At 40.2% G+C, this 21,412-nt stretch overlaps 1 protein-coding gene across 15 annotated transcripts in view; it reads left to right on the top strand.

Moving 5' to 3' along the window:
* The window catches only part of R3HDM1 (R3H domain containing 1), a 79,654-nt gene that overhangs the window by 47,646 nt on the left and 10,596 nt on the right, over positions 1 to 21,412 (top strand). For 10 of the 15 annotated variants that reach the window (XM_042041340.1, XM_042041349.1, XM_042041345.1 and 7 more), the window contains 12 exons: positions 1,858 to 1,966; positions 2,063 to 2,158; positions 3,479 to 3,516; positions 3,599 to 3,649; positions 3,797 to 4,023; positions 6,583 to 6,840; positions 9,448 to 9,602; positions 10,985 to 11,086; positions 14,364 to 14,624; positions 15,106 to 15,226; positions 19,883 to 20,037; positions 20,627 to 20,775. In XM_042041340.1, the coding sequence (XP_041897274.1) occupies positions 1,858 to 1,966; positions 2,063 to 2,158; positions 3,479 to 3,516; positions 3,599 to 3,649; positions 3,797 to 4,023; positions 6,583 to 6,840; positions 9,448 to 9,602; positions 10,985 to 11,086; positions 14,364 to 14,624; positions 15,106 to 15,226; positions 19,883 to 20,037; positions 20,627 to 20,775 (1,722 nt within the window). Of the gene's footprint in view, positions 1 to 833; positions 965 to 1,857; positions 1,967 to 2,062; positions 2,159 to 3,478; positions 3,517 to 3,598; positions 3,650 to 3,796; positions 4,024 to 6,582; positions 6,841 to 9,447; positions 9,603 to 10,984; positions 11,087 to 14,363; positions 14,625 to 15,105; positions 15,227 to 19,882; positions 20,038 to 20,626; positions 20,776 to 21,412 lie in introns of all 15 variants that reach the window. The other 5 variants (XM_042041353.1, XM_042041342.1, XM_042041344.1 and 2 more) reach the window with 5 other exon arrangements.

Genomic DNA, 21,412 nt, shown 5'->3' with positions numbered 1-21,412 from the left:
AGGAGGTAGCACTGGGGCCACAGCAACTCTGAAAGCTGTGCAGAATTGAGGTTTTCATTCAAGGGACCCAGCTGTTCTCTCTGTCCTCTGCACTTGCTCTGTCTCCTCATTCTCTCTCAAAAAGATGAAGGTCTAATGTGTTGACGTATTTATGCCACCTAGTTTCTAGTTTTAACTAAAAGCATTTGCCTGACACTGTTTTTTGTTGGTTTTGAACATGAAAACAGGAGTTTACAGTGCCTGCATCCTAATCTCAGTCTCTAGGTACAGTCTTTAGAGCTTTGGGAGAAAAAAAATCCAATTATCAACCCTATTTTAGAGTCAGTAGAACTGAAATGATATGCCACACTGAAATTCCACTTAAGTAAACAGTTTCTCCTCAAAAGTTTTTAGAAAAATATGTAGAGCCTAAATATATGTTGAATACTTACATTATTTATATATGTGGTTTTGCTTTGGCTGTACAATCTATGTCTAAATTGACCTAGAAAGCCAAACATTTCAAATCTGTTGCCTTTGCATCTACCAGCATCTCTAGGCTGAAGCTTCAGTCTAGCACTTCAACTGTGGAATAAGAACTAATAAAAGATCATTTAATTTTTATGCTTTTAAAATCTTTTTAGACCATATTTAAATAGCTTGTAGCCTCTGGAAGCCCCTGTAGGTATAGTTACTAATTAGCAGGCATTTCATCTAACCTGCAGACATAAAGATTCTTGATGTTTTCAATATTCTTATTTTAAATCGCCTTGGATATAAAATAAGAATTTAGAAAGAAAACCTTGGAGATCTGCTCCATGTGGAATAAAGCCAAACTTACCTTTTCCTCATAGGCAGGTTCGCGGCTCCCTCGCCGAGCAGGGATGTTACTGACATCAACCACCCAGTGCACACTGGCACGTCTCAGTGGAGTGGGAGTTGGTGATTGCAGGGCAGTAAATTCAGAGACCTTTAAAAGAAAGAGGTAAGACAGTCTAAAGGTTCTCTGAAATGCCTGCTAATTATGTTTGGGCATCCAGTACCCAATAGGCAGGGCTGGCTGTTTCATAGGAAAAGCTTCCCTGACTCCATCCAGGAGTCCTGGGTAATGATAAATAACAGAAATAGAGAAGAGCATACATTTATTCTGTCCTCTATTAGACAAATATTTCCTGATTGTCTGAGCTTTTCACTTATGATAGCAGTAGTTCTATTATTCAGATACTTGGTATCTCTCTTTAATAACAAGGATTTGCAAAATACGACTTTTTCTTTCAGAAAGTAGATAAAATACCAAAGCAATATTTGTAATTTGTTGCTTCACTCTCTCCCTATGACTGTGTGAAACTCTTGCTTGCCTGCATTATATTGTTCTTCTCTTACTCATTTCTATTTAATTTCGTTTTAGCAGTTTCTAAGTTTCAGTGCTTTCTCCTCTACCTTCTTTCTTCTGTTTTTCCTTGAAATGAACTCTGAGGTATTGCGGCTCTAGCAGCAAACACCTGTCTTCACTTCCATGCATGCCCAATATCCATTGCATGGCACCAGTTGGGATTCCAGAGCACTTCTGATTCCCCAAGGGCATGTGGTTTGCCCCCACCTTAATTGGGAGTTGCAGCAAAAGTTGCAGCTTCAGTTCCTTTGAAGGAAGAAGAAGTTTTTAAAAGCAGGTTTGTTATGCCTCAGGACAGGACTTGTCCTGAGGTGCACCCCTGTGCACCTCATCTTTTCCATTGCCTGGACAGTCAAAATTATTCTTTCAGTTAGAATATTAAGTATATTTAAAATTAATCTTGAGTATACTTCAGTTTGTTCCACTGTATGTACAGCATGTGTTTGCAAAGCCATAAACGTTTTCTTTGTAATGACTTTTCTCAGACCTGACCAAAAGTTTTGTGAGCATATAAAGGATGAGAAGAGCGATGACTTCCAGAAGCGGTACATCCTTAAGAGAGATAACTCTAGTTTAGACAAAGATGACAACCAGGTAAAGCACACACAGCTTATTCTTTCCAAGTGCTGTATTTGACTGTGCATTCTTACTGCTTTCCTGTGTAAATTGACACTGTACCACTTAATTTAGATGAGAATACGATTAAAAGATGACAGAAGAAGTAAATCCATAGAAGAACGTGAAGAAGAATATCAGAGAGCTAGAGAAAGGATATTTGCACAAGATGTATGTATCAAAAGCAATCTGTCACTGTTTGCTATGAATCCTTCACACACATACATGCAGAGGTGGCTTTCCAGGAAACTTTGTTCCTGAATGACACTAAGCAGATAAGAGAGTGTGGCCTGAGTGAGTTTTAAATGATACTGCAGTTACTGAGAAATCTTCTGTTTTCTCTAACTGCTGCTGTGTGAAACTCAAACAACCCAAGAATTATTTAGGAGTGTTCTCTAGCATTATCTAGTACAGTGCATTTCCCCCCTTTGCATTGTTTTGTTCCCCACTGCAATTTAAGTTACAGAGTTTTGGTACTGCAATTATTTCAGTTGTTGCTCAGAGCAATAACTGAAAGGAGAAAAAACCCAAGCAAATTAAAAAACCAAAAAACTCTTTTCTCACTTGTATCTATAGCAAGCACATCTTATGAATGGTCACAGTAAAATGATTTGAGGTCCCATATGTGAAATTCCAGTCAGGAATCTCATGGTCTAATCTCCTGACTGGAGATACCATGCAGGACAACATTGTAGGCTACAATTCAATTGCAAGTAGTGATTATATTGAGTAAAACAAAGCAAATATTTCTTTAAAAATATGTGTTACTTTTAATAATCCACTTCTGACATTTATCTGTAGCTCTTGCACATCCAAAACCAGATTCTCATTCTGAAGAGAGTAATGAGCTCTTGAGAGGCTAATTCAATTTTTTTGTTCACCTTAGTTACAAACAAGAAGAATGGACTTCTGGATATAAAATTATATTTTCTTTTTGCATCTTAATTTACCATGTAAATGGTACCTTAGAAGCTTTGTGCCAGCTGTTGGTAATTACAGTCAAGGACAACATAATCTGAGTCAGGAGCAGCCTTTTTGGTTCTGTTCTGTGTGCTCTGTAGCATACCCAGACTGGTACCCAAAGCAGTGAGCAGTTACTGCAGCAGCAGTGGCCTCTTCCCCTCCACCCTTCCCAGCAGAAGACAAGGCAGCTCAGGTGCTGTGACAGCTCTGGGAATCACACACCAGCTGCAAGTGACAGAAAGCCCAAGGGAAGAATTGTAACTTCAGAAAAAGTCTGATAGAAGCCAACTGACCAGCATTGTAACTATCCTGATGCTGACTTTGATTTCCTGCACAAGGGCCTTTTTATATAGTCTTGTTTCCTTATGGATATTGTTCACCAAGAGATAAAGTTTCTCAGGCAGCATAATATAAAGAGGGTGCTATAAATGTCTGTGTATAATGCACAAAGCTCCAGATTGGTATGTGTTTTGTAGTACGGGTTCGAGATGCCATTCATATTAATTTCTGCACTTCTTTGCCCCTCAGTCCCTGTGTTCCCAAGAGAATTATTTCACTGATAAAAGGTAAGAAAATTTGCTGTTTAACTCTGTTTTGTCTTCCTATTTTCTTAATAAATATTAAGCTATCTTATTAAAATGTCAACAGAATCCAGGAGGAAGAAACTAATAGTACACAACAAAGACGACAGATACTTAGGTATTTGATGCTTCCTTTTAAACAAACAAAACCCAAAGTATTCTGCATGCATTTACCCTTTCTTTCTGTTCTTTGTTTTCTTTTTCTTTCCTTTTCCCTTATTTTGCCAGTGCTGCTTGTGCTAAAGGTTCAGTTTGTAACTTGCAGAATCAATAAGGAGGCATCGGGGAGATCGGCCAACAGCCACCAGAGCAGCACTGAGACCGAGCTGAGGTACTGCGAGCCGCGGCCCTGGAGCAGCACTGACTCCGACAGCTCCCTGCGCAACCTGAAGCCCGCGGTCACCAAGGCCAGCAGCTTCAGCGGCATCTCGGTGCTGACCCGCGGGGACAGCTCTGGCAGCAGCAAGAGCACGGGCAGGCTGTCCAAGACAGGTACAGCAGCCTCAGGGCAGGCACTGGAGGCTGAGCTGGGTGTGCACTGCAGGTGTTCTGGGTGGGGAGGCTCCGTGCATCCCATTCCTTCGGGATACGGGGACTGCACACATGGAACACCTACGGACCCAGCCCTAGATCCATAATGTAATAAATGAGGTGAACACTTCTGGCTTTAGAAGGAGAATTTTCAAGTGTGTTGTAGCTGGCTTAAAGTTTAATGCATTTCATCTCATACAAAGGGTTTGAAAACGTTTTTTACCACAAATATTTTTGTATAAAATACTTGGAGTTCAGCTCTTCAGTTCTAGTGGGGTAAAGCTGCATTGCATGGTCTTAGGAAACTGTGCACTGCTATCCTACTAGCTCAGATAAAACAGCACTGAAGTCTATGAATTGGTAGTTATTTATATTGTGTTCTCTTTCTTTTGTTAAATGAATATGGCTAAAATGCTTAATTTTTAGATTGCTGAGAAATGAGGTCAGTGGAATGAAGTGTACTGTTTAAGACTCAAAAATGTTGGGGAAAAAACTCCTAAGAGTCTGGGTTTCAAAGGTGTGTTAATTTGTAATTAATGTGAAAACAAAATCTCAGAAGATATGGGAATGAATCTTCTGTGGGTCAAAAATGAAATTTAGTAAATATTTGTATTTAAATGCCAACATTATTTGATCCACTTGCTAATCTGTGGAGAATTTTGAGGTTTGTAATATGTGGGTGGGTTACCAGTAGGCTGCTTCAGAATTTGAAGTAGAACTGTAAAAAAGCAGAATATAATTGCTTGCCTTATTAATATTGGCTTTGATCTTATTTATAAAACTGGTTTCTAATGAGTATGTATTTAAATTTTTTGCTTTTCCTTAAAAGATATATGGCCACGCTGCTATATCTTAATGCAGAAAAACAGTAACAAATTCTATTTGTCCATTGTATATTTGTCTAAAAAAACCAAAACCATTTCAAGGTACTTCTGCTGTAAAATTGTGCCATCATACAGAGTTACTCCATTTAGCAGTGCAGTGATGCTATTTGGCACAGCTTGAAAAGAAACTGCAACCTGACAATAAAATACATTCTTAGAAGTCTTTGTTGGCTGAATTTCAAGAACATAAATGGATTCTTAAAATTTTTGCTGGAAACCTTATTTTGGCATTCTGAGAGTTAACATTCCAGGTTTGGAATGCCCACCTTGATGGTTGTTGCTTCATGCAGTTCCAGGTTGTGGTGTTTTGGCACGTGTTGAGCTTGGGTTTGTTCACTTTGTTCAGGGATGTAATTGGCTCTTGTTATAATGGCTTCAGCCTCACTTCTCTGCATAATCTAGAAGTGAATACACTTGGAAACGAATCCAAGTAACTCTGCTCAGGCAATGATGGTTTTGCAGAGCTGGGATGTGCTGTCTCGCCCAGTTTACAATTAATAGCTTTGATTTCACTTCATTCAATAAAAAAGGCCAATGCCTCAAGCTGTGCTCTCTTCATAAGCACATGTAGAAGGGTTACAATTAGGAACTTTTATGGAGGACTGCAAAGCAGTAGATAAATTCCATCAGAGTGCTTCTTGCATCTTGCTTTTTCTTCTAGATTGTATTGAGGCTGCTAATGAGGAGTTTTTAAATTTAAACAACTATATTCTGTTTCCAAGTACTGCAAGTATCATATACTTCTTATTAAGTCTTTGATAAACTGTATATCTAAAGCTCCAGATGTAGAGTGACCTGGGAACAGCAGTTCCACAGACCTCTCCATACTGGACTTTTGGAACATTTCTTTTAGCTGCGTGCCTTGGCTTTCAGGAAGCTCAGGGTCTGGTTCTCCACTGCATTGCAATGTTTATAGTAATTCATATCTGTAAAATGATTATTACTTTCAATTGGCTATTTCATACTCCTTTGAAATTTGAATTGTTGCATAAAGCCGAGCTAAAGCTACCATATTACCCTCAGTTTTTCTAGCTGTATTCTTGATTTCAGCCTGCAAGTTGTCAGAGGAGGAAGGAAATAGTGTTGCAGGTTGTAGTGTAATGCAAATTGTCCAACAGGTGAGTCAGAGAAGATCTGACCCCCAGTAGTGGAAAGAAACTGGTCCTTGCTTGCATGCAGGCTGTGTGTGCAGAGCATGAGGCTTTAGCTGGCAAATCCACAGGGACACCGGGGCCCTGCAGTGCATTCCCTGCACTGCCCTCACCTGCACAGCTGCAGGAACTAGGGCTGGGTGTTCACTGCCTCAGTGCATCCAATCCAGAATTTTGGAGTAGTGAGCAGTCACCTCCATGAATTCTGGAGGTACAAATACTCATTTTCTGGCCAGAAAACCAGAGCTAGATATGAAAGCCTCACTTTGCAGTGCAAAGCAGTGCTGAATTGACCCTTGGTTCACAGAAGGGACCTTGTAATGGTATTCCAGGGGAGATGGAGGGGGAGTCCATTGACAAGGCTGCTGTTGAATGGTGGGCTTAATGCTGAGCTATCAGGGTGAGCACTTACAGGTGTGTATTTTAAAGTGAGCATGATGTTACTGTCTCCAGGTAAAACCAGTTTCTCGTTACTCCTTTCCTAGGTTCAGAGTCTTCTAGTAGTGTAGGGTCCTCCACGGGTTCTCTCTCTCACAGCCAGCAGCCTCTTCCAGTGCCAGCTCTAAGCCAGCCCTCTCCTGGCACGCCTGCCGTGTATCCAACTGTCAGCTCTACTAACTCTCTTTCCTTTGATGGTGGCATGAGCGGGCAAGTGGCACCTGCTGCTAGCAGTAGCTTCTTTCTGCTTCCCTTGGAAGCAGCGGGCATCCCGCCTGGCAGTGTGCTGGTCAACCCTCAAACAGGTTGGTACATGCTTGGGGGTATCTCTGTTACACTGGGGAGCTTGGAAAAAAATGCACGAGTGTTTGCATAAGACTTCGTGTCAGTATTGTCCTTTGTCCTTTATTTTTCTCTTTATTTTTTAATGTGGTTGTGTTTGTTCAATGCACTTAATTTAACAAGGAAGCATGACTGGAGGATCAAAGGATTGAGTAAACTCACATGATTTTCTCTAGAAGAGTTTTAACTTACATGTAAAATTTTCATGAGTGACTTGCACAAAATATGAAAATCATACGATTTAGTATCCAGAACACAGAATAACTTAAATTAGTTGTTTCAGCTTTTTTCAGGAGAGGAAAAAGTCTTTTCCAGTGCTACTATAAAACAGTTTCAATGAGGGGAGAGAGCCTGAGAAAGGATTTGACTTGAAAGAATTATCATCCTTCATTTTTTTTGATGCAACATACTCTCATCTCTATGCTCAAGGCTGAGTTAACACAAGTGAAAGAAAGAAGCACAGGATGAAATGCTGTTTCTTAACTTCTCCTTGCCACTTTAAAACAGGATTAAATCAGTGTTGGTGTAATTGGCCAATACTGATATTTTTTAGTAAGTAGTTAGGAAATTGATACTTCATAATGTAGATGCAAGGAGATCTGTAATAGCCTGTCTGGATTAAATAATGAGTTAGCATTCTCTGGGCAAACTTTTGCCTCTTGTAGAAATTAAGAAATCCTGAAAATTTTAATTTACCTTTTATGTAAAGCATAATAATTTTAAGAAATTATATGTTTTAATTTTAGTATATTGATTAGTTTTCATGGTAGAAAAGAAAATACTTCAGGATATATTTACCATCATTCTGTAGATGGACTTGATTATGTTTGAATATAACTACATGTGATGTTTTAAGCAAACTGTTTCTCATTGGGGTTGTTAAAATGATCATGTAGTAAACAATTTCTTTAAATAGAAGGTGTAACATTGAAATAGATAAATTCCTCTTTTTCCTTAATATGAATCAATTGCTAAAAATTTGGTTACAAATGAGTTGCTGTAGGACCTAATTTTCATAGATAGCCATTGGATTTGGAGGAGAATGTATTTGTCATCTTAGAGATAAGTTCATTAATAGTCTTTTATAATTATGTTAATGTCTTATAAGCTTTGAATATAAGATGAAGAACACTTTGAAAACAAGGAACATTTAGGTGCAGATAAACTTCAATTCCCAATGTACTCGAATCGTTCTATTCTGTAATTGTTCCTCTGGCTTTATTGTTCCAATGCCAGCCAGAGTTCCAAAAGCAGAGATTGGTTCCTCAAAGTTTCTGACAGAGGATTCTGTGCCCTTGGGGCAGCAGAGCCATTCTTCTCACTGGCTGAAGATGGGAATTAGGAAGAGACAGTTCTTATCCAGACACTCCAAGAAACAAGTGAAGCTCTGGTGATAAGCAGGAAGTGGTAGAAGGAAATAAGAAAATCTGACTCCCTGTTCATGTGAACATTCCCAATTCTTGAGTGTTAAAGAGAAATCTGTTAAGCTCAGTTGAGTATCACCTGATGAGCTGCAGTCCAGCTGCTGCAGCTTATTTTTGCAGGTCTGTTCATGCTCCCTCTGTGTCTGCCATGAATTTCTCGGTCCTTTCTTCAGTAACTGTTACCCTCTTTATGTTGGGCAGTTTTATTTAAATATTATGGGACCAAGAAGTCTGGAGGAGCATTAGTCTGCTTTGACAGGGTGCAAAGGCTTTAGGTTCAGTTTATACCTTTCTGGAAAGGACAAGAATATCTTTAAATCAGAGGAGAGAAAAATTTACATTAGTATTGAGCCCTTTAAGCATCAGAATAAGCCAGTGCAGGACACATGTCAATAAGCAGGAAGGCACAGGTCCTCGCCAGCCGGGCTCTTGTTCCTTCCATTCGTTTGGGTTTTTTCCAACCCAGGCGCAAAAAGAAATCACTGGTTTTTTATAATTTACTTTTATGGAGTTTATTTTTAAATAATTTTTCACTGGCCCATTACTGTAATATTGAGGTTGCAAATTATTAAATAGGAGAATAATACTATTTATTTTGAAAGCTAAAAGCCAATTAATCTAAGAATATAGGAGAAGAGAGTCCTTTATCAGTAATCTCATTAGCAGTCATGGGAATACCAGGGCAGCTATTACTTTATGTAATTTTCAAAAAATATTTGCCTTTAAGCTCTCCTGTGTTCTGATTGGTGTTCAAATTGATTAAAGGAGATTTAATTTTTAAAAGATCCTTAAAACAGTATTTTTAGTAGGGTTTTCTTTTATTACTCCTGTCATATTAGATGTACTTGATTAAAAATCAAGTTTCAAGATGAGTGGGATATAAGTAATATTTATCTGTGTTCACTAAGTAAAGACTGGGGTATCTTTGTTTAGCTTAAATGGTTTGGGTTTTTGCTGCATGGAGTCATTGCTGTTATAAATGTAGTTGTGGGCATTTGGCATGAATCTGTTGTATAAAATAGTATGACTTCACTTATTTTTCTATTTTATTATTTTATTCATTTTGCCTGCTATAAATACATTTGTCTATTTTCTCCCAGCTTAGATGGTGCAAGTGGTTGTGTTTGTTCTCTTTCCCCTTGGCAGGTCAGCCGTTCCTCAATCCCGATGGCACTCCGGTTGTGTACAATCCTCCCCTGCCTCAGCAGCCTGTTAGGACCCAAGTGCCTGGAGCTGCACCTCAGCCAGCCCTGCCCAGCCCAGCCCAGCACCAGCCCGGAGCAAACCCCGTCCTCTCACAGGTGCACTTGTCAAACACATGCCCAGGGACACTGGGGCTGGGCTCTCAGCTCTGAGATCAGGGGCAGGGGGTTATTTATTCTGCTGCAGTGCATGTGAAGAACAGTCACACAGATAAGGGTAACTGGGCTCTTTCCCTCCCAGTCCTCAGAACTATCAGCTCTGCTCAAACCTGAGCATGGCAGGCAGCCTTTTCTTAAAAATACTGAGGAATTTTAGTATGAAAATATTCTGTTATCAAGAACAAGAGGTTCTGGACCTTCATCCCTAATTGCACTGTGGAGTTACGTGGGCACTAAGAGCAATATAGTCGCCAGCTGGGAAGAGAGTTAATCCAACTGGAACCTTGGGTTTCTTGTCTTAGGGTTGTTTCTCAGCCAGATGAATTCCTGGGCTGTACAGCACAAGCAGGAGTCATGGCACAGAAGGAGTAGCTTAGGACTGGTACAGCACGAACATCTCATTAGTAGCACTTTGGCCTGTTCTGTTCAGAAAACCACACACACGAGTACAGGATGTGTTTTATCCTTGTCTTGTACAAGAGTTTAGTAAAATAGGCCAGATTAAAGACTGCCCCAGCCCTAGAAGGAGAAGAAAAGCAAAATGTATGGGCAGGAGAAGGGAGGGTTCTCCCTCTCCACAGCAGCTATTTCAGGCACCAAGGTACTGGCTGTAGTCTCCTGCGGTATTTTCAGATGGTTCTTAAATTTTAACAAAAAGTTACTTATAGAACTTCACTTAAACCTTTACCTTTGTTTGTTTTCCCTGTTTAAACCTGTTCAGATAGCTGGGTATACCACAGTAGAGCTGGTCTGTTTTGAAAAAGGTCTCATTTGTACTCTTCCTAGTTCACAGAAGTGTGTATGTAATATTTGCAGTTTTCTTCATGAGTTCTGTACTAATTCTCTGATTACCTTCTCAATGGATGCTGGAATTAAACCTGCCTGAAATATTATGAGCAATGATAGCTATCTAGAGAAAATATTTTAGTACTGTTGAATAAATGAAAGTAGTATGTTTGAATCTATGGTTAGTAGTAAATTCATTCTGCCTTTAGATGCTTTGAAAGAGCTTGTGTTTAAGATGCATGAGGAGTTTTTAGTCTCTCTAAAGGAAACACTAAATGTTAAATAGAAGCAATTTGGTGACATAGCTAATATAGTGTATTACAAATAAAGCAAAGTCTTTTGGGAGACTGAGATTACTCAGTGTTACTTCTGTTTTCATTCTATGCAGTCTTAAGCTTAGGAAAAAAGAAGTATCCATTCTGTTTCTGAGTGGAGTGAGTTGCTCTTCTGGAGTTGCTTGTTTCTGTTACAAAAGACTTGTTTTCACTTCTCTTACTCTGGTGTTAACCTTGTTCATAACCCTGTTATTTCTGCAGCCTCTGCGGGCTCTGCAGCCTTCCTCCCAGCCTGTCCAGTACTCTGCAGTGTCGTACCCACCCCCGCTCCTGCCAGCCTCCTCTGCACAGCAATACTCTGTGGTATTACACCTTCTCTTCTCTGCTCCCTGCATAGGCTCATGTCTGGTGGCTGCTGACCTTTGCTTGGCTGTTTTAAGTGCTGTGTGATACCAGGGTAGTGGCTGGCTCTCAATCACAGTGACACATCACCTGAGTGCCCAAGACAGGAACATTTTAAGTTCAGAAGGAATAGATTGGCTGTATCTATATATCTTTATATTTAGAGATACATTATTTCCCTTTGTAAGGGAAATTTTTCAGTGCTGTTTTGTTAGCCAGTCAGTATCTTTTTGTGTCTCTGGATTAACCTCTTTCCATTGTTTCGTATTGTTTCCTTGTCTGCTCGCTCTTTTGCTGAACCTTAATACATTCTGAGGGATCAGCTGTTCTGATTTTCTGAGATTACCTTTTTGTAGCCTCTTTGCTAGAACTTTCAACACTCCCATTTCTCTAGTATCCATTGTTTAATAAGTAGAAGCTGGAAATGAAATATCTTAGTCTATCAAAAACCAGGAAAAAAAAAGAGCCACACAAAGTGAAACTGAAACTTAGAAAAAGGGAATTGTTTTCCAAGGGAGAATCTGAACTAGAGTCCAGGTCAAAGTCTGCTCTGATACTCTGCTGAGTGTGTGTTTGTGTTGAGTTTATGTGGCAAGGTTTTGGAACAGGGAGCTGCAGGGATGGCTCCTGGCAGAAGAGACTGGGAGCTGCCCCCACATTGGATGGAGATGACTTCAGGCAGCTCCAGGGCTGACACTGCATAGCCCAAGCTGAGTCAGTCCTTCACACTGGTGGCACCTCTGAGTGTGCTTGGAAAAGGGTGTGAGGGACAGGAGGGAGAAACAACTGCAGAAATCGAGGCCAGAGGGAGGAAAGCAAGGAGGAGCTCCAGGAGCTGGAGCAGAGCCTGCAGCCTGGGGAGGAGACTCTTGTGAAGCAGATTCTCCCCTTGAAGCCCATGAAGGACCATGGTGGAGTAGATATCCACCCTGCAGCCCTTGGAGCATCCCACAGTGGAGCAGGCACAGGTGCTCTGAAGGAAGCTGGAGCCTTTAGGAGTGGGCTCCTGGCAGGAGCTGTAGCTCATGGAGAGGAGCCCTTCAGGAGCAGGTTTTCTGGTAGGACTCACACTAGGGCACTCCACTCCTGAAGGACTTCAGCCTGTGGGAAGAACCCACACTGAAGAGGTTTGTGAAGGTATCCCATGGGTGGGACCACACGCTGGAGCAGAAGAGTGAGGAGGAAGAAGCAGCAGAGACATGACCGGGAACCAATCACAAGCCCCATTCTCCATCCCTTGTGATACTTGGAGGAGGAGGTAGAAGATTTGGGAGTGAAGTTGAGTCTGGGAAGAAGCAGTGGGGTTGAGGGAAGCTGGTTTTAGTTTTGTTTTTATTTCTCACTATCCTACTCTGTTATTAATTGGTATAAATAAATTTAATCTTCCCCAAGTTGCATCTGTTTTGCCTGTAATGGTAATTGGTGAATGATCTTCCTGACCTTTTCTTGACCCATAAGCCTTTCATCATATTTTTTCCCCCTGTATTGCTAAGGATTAGAGGAGGGATGGAGTGGCTTGGTGGGCACTTAGGAGCCAGCCCAGGTTAACTCACCACAGTGTTCAATAGCTAATTTTCAACATTAATCAGAAATGTCTTATAATAAATACAGTTTTAGCTGAAGTCAATAGGGATGTCATTTCTGAAGTTGAGAGTTTGAGAAGGCGCTAAAGCAGAGAAGGAAACTCCTTCCAGGTTTGTAGTAATTTCAAAGCATTTCACATTCAGGAAATGGGTTCAAATACTAAGTGCCCTGGCAGTTTCAAAAATGTATTCCTGCTGATGGTAGCTTATGTAACATAATGAAAAGGATTGACGGTCTTGGATTGCAATCCAAGTGTAACACCTCTGTAGTTGGCATCAGGAGAGTGTGCTTTCTCCATTTATTGGGAATGCCATGTTCCAGGGTTTAATCCTGCTTGTACCATACATGTCACTGCAGGACAAACTGACCAGATCAGAATTTACTTACGCTAGTAATGTAACAGAAATCAGTGTGGTATGGCTTGGGTTTATCCTTCAGACACATTTAGAGCTAAGATAAACTCACATGCAGAATCTCCTCCCTAAACTCAGGATTTGGAAAAGCAGAATGTAAAATCCAAAGTAGAAAAGCATTATAGTTGCATTTAATAGGCACCATTAAGGAATGAAATACCAAAGTGAGATTATTATCTAATGGAAATAAGGTTTTTAAAGATGTACTAAATACATACTAAAGGTATTTATTCTAAATAAAGTTTTAGGTGCAAATTCATATTTCCGGCAGTAATTAATATCTTTAGCTTGGAAACTAAAAAAATACATCATAAAATGTGAATGTAGCTAATCAGCAAAAGATGGAGCTTGCACGTACTTTTTCTTGATTAATTTCTATCTTCAGGATGATCTAAGAGAAAATCAAGTGGTCTTGAAATAATTTTAATGTTCCTGCATGTTTGGAGAGTCCACTTTTGAAATATGAACCAAATCTTCCTGTTTAGCAAAAAAAGAAAAAAAAAAGCAATACTAGTTAGTGATCACTTCTAATTTTCAGGATGTTGCTAATTTGATGCTGAATTGCTTGTAAAGAGAAGGAGCTTGGGGTTACAGTAACAGAAGTTTCAGATTCCACAGGACTCCTGCAGTGCTCAGTGCAATCAGTGGCATCCTTTCAGATGTTAATAAAACACAGATAGAGGGTAATCACTGGAACACATTTTTCTCTGTTGTTACTTGGTTTCAGATGAAAAGATAATTAATCTTTGCATGTAGAATAATAGCTAAGTTAGAGGAATGTACCTTGTAACTCAGGATTGGAACCTTATTACGTTAAGCTCTCAAAACCAAAAATTTACTTCAGCAGTACTAATGCATCCTGCTATTTTAACTGGGGTTAGATGTTTTCACTCAAGTTTTGGAGTCCAGTCAGAAAATGTTAGTGACACAAATTCTGAACTTTCTTTTTGACAAATGGGTTCTCACTATAAGTAGATAAAGGCAGATGTAATCCAAAAGGCAAAATATTTGCAGTGAAAATAGTGAAGTCTGAACATGGGATGTTCTCTCCTGCTGTCAGCCCTGAAGATAATTTGCTACTGTTCCATCTTCTTTGCCGTTGTTCTTTGGCTGCCGTTGCTAATGCACAGTAATGTGAGACATGCTGTCTGAAACTTACTGAGGTATTTGGCTATTTTATTTCTTTTTCCTTGAATGTGCATTTGCAAATGTATTTTTTCCTGTTTTTCCCACGACTGCAGCAAGACAGCCTGGGATCGCAGTTCAGCCACCTGAGCCTGGCGCGGCAGCCCCCGGCCGAAGGCGCCGAGCCTGCCCCGGCGCTGTTCCAGCCCAGCGTGGTGCTGCAGGCGCCGCAGCAGCCCGGCTACATCCTCACTGCCGCCCCCGCCGCAGCGCCCTCGGCACAGCCCGCGCCTGCCCCGGCCTACTCGGGCCCCGGCCACCCCGTGGCGCAGCCCGTGCTCCCGCAGCAGGGATACGTGCAGCAGCCCGTGCCACAGGTACCACGGCTCCTTCCAGCCTCCCGAAAGCTGCAGTGAAAAACTGACCCTGCTCTTCTACTCGGGACCTTTTCATGTGGTCTGGGGCTCCCTGCAGAACTGCAGCTCTGTGCTTTTGTTCAGGGGTTGGGGTTTTTCTGGGGTGTTTTGTAATGAATGACTTCCGTTTACTTGAGGAGCAACAGTCACACAGGTTTTCCTATTTACTTGCAGCTGGTAAAACTCATGTTCTGCATAGTTTTCTTGTCTCTCAAATGCCTCTTGGTGGAAATTGGAGTGTTCCTTTTACAAGGAAAGTAGAGAAAGTGGCTGTTAAAGAGGGTATTTATGTAGTATAAGTGACTTTTGAATCGCTGAACTATTTAACATCCATTGCACCTTTTAATAAGTTTTGGATCTTTGTTTTATGCATTTTGCATTTAGATGTCTGCCTTCTCTAGAGCTGCATGCAGGTAGTAAACCTCTGATTGTTCCTTTTCAGATGCCACCTTGTTACTGTACCCCCAACCAGTACCCGCACTCCAGCCAACAGTACCGCCCTGTTTCTGTCCATTACAGCACGCAGCAGAACCAGGCCCTGCCACAGCCTGGCCAGCAGACAGGTTTGTTCAACTCTTCCAGCATTTCATTAGAACACTTCATGTGGTTTTTCTCCTGCTTTTTCCTTTTAAACTTACTTTGCTGTAAAATTTCAAATCAAATAGAAGTTCAGATGTAGAATACAAAGCGTAACTAACTTAAGGTGGAAAAATTTGAGTCACTTGTGCATGAAACTTGGCATTTGAGCCATTCCTTTGAGTGGCTCATGCTGTAACTTTAATTACAGGATTTTTAAAATTTAGAAGTTAGTAATTTTTAAAAAATTGTAACTTAGTAACTACTAACTTGAGTAACTTGCAAAGTAAGATGAATTAGTACCTTTAAATGATGTAACATTGCAGAGATGTACCTGAACTGAAAGTTCTAAGCTGAAGACACTAATCTTAGATGCTGTGGCATGAAAAGAGTGCTGTGCAGAAGATATTGGTGATACTGTTTTACTCTGTCTTTCTGTCCTATGATTAAAGATATCAGGGTATTGGATGGAATATGTAATGAGACTTACGTGGTTACCTATTTTAGTAAAGACTTTTCAACTGTCTGAGTTACCTTTCTGTGAATGTTAGCAAGCTTCATTTCCATCTCCTTCCTTTCTTGTTGTCTTTTTTCCCTTACAAATTTTAACTGTAGCTACCATTATTCTGACAATCTGTCTAAATATTGTTACGACTTTTTCAATAAGATTTGTATTCCTGAAACAAATTTACTTCTCAGTAATGTCTTGACTCATGGTCAAAACTTTCAGAAGTAACTAGTGATGTTTGGAGGCAGAGATCCTTAAAGACCAGGCTTTTATACCAGCTCTTAGTTGAATACGTAACATCCTTCTGAGTTTCCTTCAGGAAGGTCTTTTTTAATTCCTCCCCCTGCCCCAAATATGTGTTGCTCTACAGAAACAGGATGAAAGATTAGCTTTTACAAATATTAACTGGATTTATTTATGTCCTATGAAGTAGAATGTCAGAGGGATAGCTCCTCTTCTGCACTTCTTCTAGGAAGTGCTCCAATAGTAGCAACACTTGTTGGGGTTATTCAGGGTGCAGTTCACAAAGATTTTTTTCAAAGGAGAAGCAATTTCTTGGTTTTGCAACTTGTGTTATCCACTGGTGTTAGAGATGTGTTACCCAACTGTATTACACAACCTGCTTTCCTTCCTCAGAATTTTTAATACCTAGACTACTTAATAGCAAAAAGTCTGAGGCTCAAGGGGGATTACTTCCCACTGCAGGGACACCCTGTGTGAATAGCACACAAACTCCCTAACTCAGAGAGCTCACTGTACATTTGTACCCAAACAAACCAGTCTGAATTGGAAAGCATGGGTGATAAGATGCAAAGGGATGAACGGGTTGCTATTAGGTAAGTTCCTTTCTTGTATGTTTTTAGTTCTTTATATTTTAATTGAATTTCACTGCCTGCGGGTGAAAAGTGTCAGCAGATAAACTCCCTCTCTGTCCTGAAAGAAATAAAATAAGCAAGCTGTGCAGACAGCTGCTTTACTGCTTTGGTCATGTGTTTTGTACCTGCACTCTGACATCAAGGGATCATGTTTATGTAGTATGGGGATAGTCCAGCCAATAATTCTATTCAGTGTTTGGTTACTTGGTGTTTACCAGCACTAATGGAGAATGAAGGATCTTACCAGAAACTGCATAATTAGTGTTTAACTGAAAATCTCCCAACTGCTCTGTGGCCTTTGCTGGCTCATTTAATGCTTTATAGGCAAATTTGAATCAGCATTTTAGAAATAGATGGTTCCATGTCATGTTATCTGTTCTGGAAACACCTCATAAGATGGTGTATTTGAAAATTCTCTCTCTTTTAATTTACTTTAAACCACTGATATTTGTATTAATTTGACACAAAGCTACACCTGAAGTGGTTGATGCTTATTAGCGATGTGTGGTTCTGAGCCAAAGGCACCACGTTACTTGGCTCATACAGCAAAGTGCCTGGGCAAAAATGAGAGTTACAAATCTTGCATTATATAAAAGCCATGGGGTTTATTCATTTCAGAAAGTGGTTACTAACTACGAAATAACTTTGCAAACACAAATTCAGATAAAAGATGACAGCTGCTGAGAGCATGGCAACTGGAGCCACTTCTGGTCTAATGTTGAGGAGTGGCCTGACTATTGATGAGCTGTTGGATTCGGGGCCGTAACACTGTCTGAGAGGTTTACATTTCTCACAGTGAACCGGTCTCTTTTTCAGCTGCTTCCTGGCTTCCTTTTTAAAGGGGTTTCAGGTGAAATACTTGGGGGGGTTCACTTTTAATAAAAATGCTTTCATTGCCCAAAAGATGTTGGGAGGAGAAAATTCTACTTAAGAAAAAGGCATTTCTGATTGCCATGATAATGTGAGCCCCGTTACCATGAGGCCTAACTACAGGTTGTTTAAAAATCTTATCTGAACTACAGTTCCTGTAGGAACATCAACTGCCTTCTGCTTCACAGCAGGGAATAAAACTACTCCAGTTATAACAGTAGCTGTAGTTTAATAGTTATAACCAAGCTCATCAACTCCCTGCTTGTTAACCAAGTGGTTGTACTTGCTTTTCTGTTCTTGAATGAACACTGTTTCTCACTCCTAATGCATTATTCAGAAAATGTATTTCTATATTCTGTAAGTTAACTTTCTTATATTAACTGCGATTTCTTTTGAATTATGGAAATATTAAGAAACCTGCTCCTTTTTTTACCTCCAGTTTCAGAGTATTTCTGTGTAATGGGACAATCTGCTGTGGCACGTGTGGGGTTTGTGCTGAGTGTTGCATTTCTGTCAGCCCACTCTATGCAGAGGTGAAATTGCAGCTAAAAATAGAGCATTCTTTGGAACGCTCTGGGGAACCTTCGTGGCAGCCGATTTGTATTGTTCCAGTTCCCTCTGCTTGCAGAATTGATTGTGTCTGTCTTTGGAAGTGCCAGAAAAGGCTGCAGAACTACTCACAGGTCCATTACAATTTCTGGGACATGAGGGGTTCAGACTGCAGGTGCACTGATTGGGTCTGTCAACACCACAACTTCTCATTCTGCTGCTTTTTAGGGGCCATAGATCATTTTGCAACAAAGTATGTTGAAGCATCTTGTTTATTACAGATATGAAGGGCATTTTGTGCACAGTTCAAACTTAAGTTATTAAAAATTCTAAGTACTAATCCTACTTCAACCGTGTATTGTTCTGAAGTTTTGTCTAGTCCTCTGAAAATATTTATAGTGTTGTGTGTTTCTAATGAATAGCTGTCTTGGTTTTAACAAACTGAACCTTCTTCCCTTTAATTTTCTGAAGCAATATTTGATTATATTAACAGTCTTCTTTTAGTGTTCATTGTTGCAATTTCTATAGAGAGCCTGCTGAGGCTGTTAGTGCACAATGTTCATTGTACCCCGCATGGATGAAATCAATGAACATCGGTGGGTGCTGCTCACAAAAAGGTGTTTTATGTTAACTGAATTACTTTCAGAATAGACCAAGCCTTTTTTTAGCAGAGTTTAAAGAAAACCCAAGTGAGTTTTGCAGCTAAATTTGCTCTATTATAGTTCCATGCCAAGGTAGGGAGCATGGGGAATGTCAAGGTCAGTGGGCTGTGAATGTGTCCAACTCAAACACAGACTCTTCTTGCCGTCAGTGCATCTTGACAAGCCCAGTTTTGTTATTCTGGAGGGATAACTGGCTTTGTCTCAGAAACACTGACTGTGATGGGGTTTTGCTGACGTGGTAAGTAGTGCACACTTGTATGATAGAACATGACAAAAAGAACTTGTGTTCTGCATGTGTTTGGATCATGGTAGCAGTTACCTGCTATATGCTTTTTGAAAAAAGAGGAAAAGGGGGGTTTAGGTTGGACTTTATAAATGCACAGATTTCCTGTTTGGCACTCATGCTTGGGATGGTTTGGTTGGGGTTTTGGGGTGGTATGGGGTTTTTTAGGCAATTTTTGAAAGATAGGAGAGAATACCAGTTTAAGCAATAACAAATTGTTTTAGACACACTATAGAGGAGTGAACATGAAAATCTTTCTTTGTATCCTTAAGATAATTTTGACTATAAAATGTCTTCCACTATGTACCAACGTGACTTGAACTTGGAAGATTTTTCTCAGTCCCCAGTTGGTTTTAGCATTACAGATTTCAGTAGAAATGGCCCCTTTGGAAGATTTGCACACATGCCTTATGCAAATTTTCCTGAAGTCCGATTTAGTTTTGAATTGCAGTCATGATGCTCTGACCCCTGGGGCACCTCAGGTACAAGCTGAATTTTGCATATGTAGAATTTACAAACTAAAGTACCTGGAATGGCCTTGTTCACAATACCAGACAATGAATTGGGTTTGATCCTGTCTAGCATGCTTTGTTCAAGTGCTTTCAGCTTTCACCTGTCAAATCAAGGTGTTAATGCATGTAACCCAGAGTGTAAGTGAATAGTGCATGTGAGAGCAGCCTTGCAAACAGTATGGATATTATTTCATGCTGAATCTAGATGAATAAATCTATTAATTTTAATGTTGGCTTCTTTTTATATGCATGATAAGTTCAACTGTTGTGAAGTTGCCAGATTAAACAAGCCATTGGAAAATGCTACATATGTATTTTCACATAGGCAACTGTGCTTAAAATGTGTTCATTATTTCAAAGTAAGATTTAAATGTATAATTTCAGGTTACCAGATTTTGCCCAACCAGCAGCAAAACTACCAGGGTTTAGTTGGAGTTCAGCAGTCTCAGAATCAAAATCTAGTCAGTGGCCAACACAACAACATTGGGAATCAAATTCAAGGTGTGATTGTTCCATATCCCTCAGTGCCATCTTATCAGGTGGGTAATGTATTCAAAACTTTCCAATGACTCTTCTGTGGGTTTGAGTGTTGGGGTTTTCTTTAAGTCCATTGCTTTGTGGTAGAAATGGTAGAAAGCTGCAAGCAGGTGTCAAAGTGACTTTGGGGGTAGAAGTTAAACAATACAAACCCACAACTGAAGTGAGAAGAAAGTCTGTCACAAGTGCACAAGTTCTAGTCCTGTTGAAAGCCAAGTGCTGGGTCAGTTGCGTTTCAGAGGGTGGGGAAGAAAAGTTCATAAGGTTTCCTTCCCCAATTCAGAGGGTGGGGAAGAAAAGCTCAGAACATTTCCTTCCCACCACCCCACTTTCTCTTGTAGAGAAAATATCTTGTTGATTCATGGAGTCCCTTGGAGCCAACATCTCCATTTTGGGGGAAGAAGATTTAAATAATTTTTTTAATATTGTTATTTTAACTACTGTTACCACTATTCTTCTGGATTTTGAGAACTCCAAGGGATCTTTCAGTTCCTGCTGTTTTTTTTTTAAAGTCCTGTATCAACTGGGTGATGGTCAAGAGTCAGAAAGAAACATTGTCTGCAGAAGCTCTTACTGTGTTGCCCATTGCAGGTTTCGGTGCCTCAAGGTTCCCAAGCAGTGCCCCAGCAGACATATCAGCAGCCTGTCATAATTCCCAGTCAGTCCAGTCAAGGACTGCCCACCACAGGAATGCCAGTCTACTACAGTGTCATTCCATCAGGTCAACAGAATAATCTAAGGTGAGTTTAAGTGATACTTGATTTCTTAGCAGCTGGGCTTAGTGGCTTTGTAAGAACTGACAGGATCTGCTTTTAGTAATGCAGATATTAAAGCTATTGTTTCAAAGGCAGACTTACAGGCACTCTCTTTATTTTTGCTCGTATGCAATTAAGTGAAACAACCCATACTGCTTTAACTGTGACATACTTGTTGGACTGGAAAACGTTGTCTCCATAGCACTTCCAGCAATACTTTAGCGCAGTTCCATCTCTTAAATTTTCTGCATTCCTTTTCTTACCCATGAAACACCAGTGTGTTCAGCAGCTCAGTCTTTCTGCAGTAATATTTAAGATGACTATCTATATTCACTGGTTTTGTCAAAGATATTACATTAATAATGTGTAGAGGAAAAATAATTGGAATTCCAGAAAAAGAGTGACTTCTTTTTTGGAACTTTGTATGGAAAAAGCTTAGCTTGCTTTGTGTTGTAGATGAGGCCTGCTGGCACCAAGCTGGCTATGAAACAAGTATAGAAACTTGGTTTTTGTTTGATAAATAAGCTTTTTTCTTTTCTTTTTTTTTCACCTACCTTGGTAGCAGCAATTTGGTCTGCATGTACAGCCCTCCCTGAATATACATCTGTGTCCCCAAAGCCCA

The sequence above is a fragment of the Corvus kubaryi genome, unplaced genomic scaffold, assembly GCF_017639235.1.
Source record: "Corvus kubaryi isolate FWS band 111438036 unplaced genomic scaffold, C.kubaryi_AGA036_p1.0 37396, whole genome shotgun sequence".
In the NCBI taxonomy this organism is placed as follows: domain Eukaryota; kingdom Metazoa; phylum Chordata; class Aves; order Passeriformes; family Corvidae; genus Corvus; species Corvus kubaryi.
This window is presented reverse-complemented; position numbering and strand designations above follow the sequence as displayed.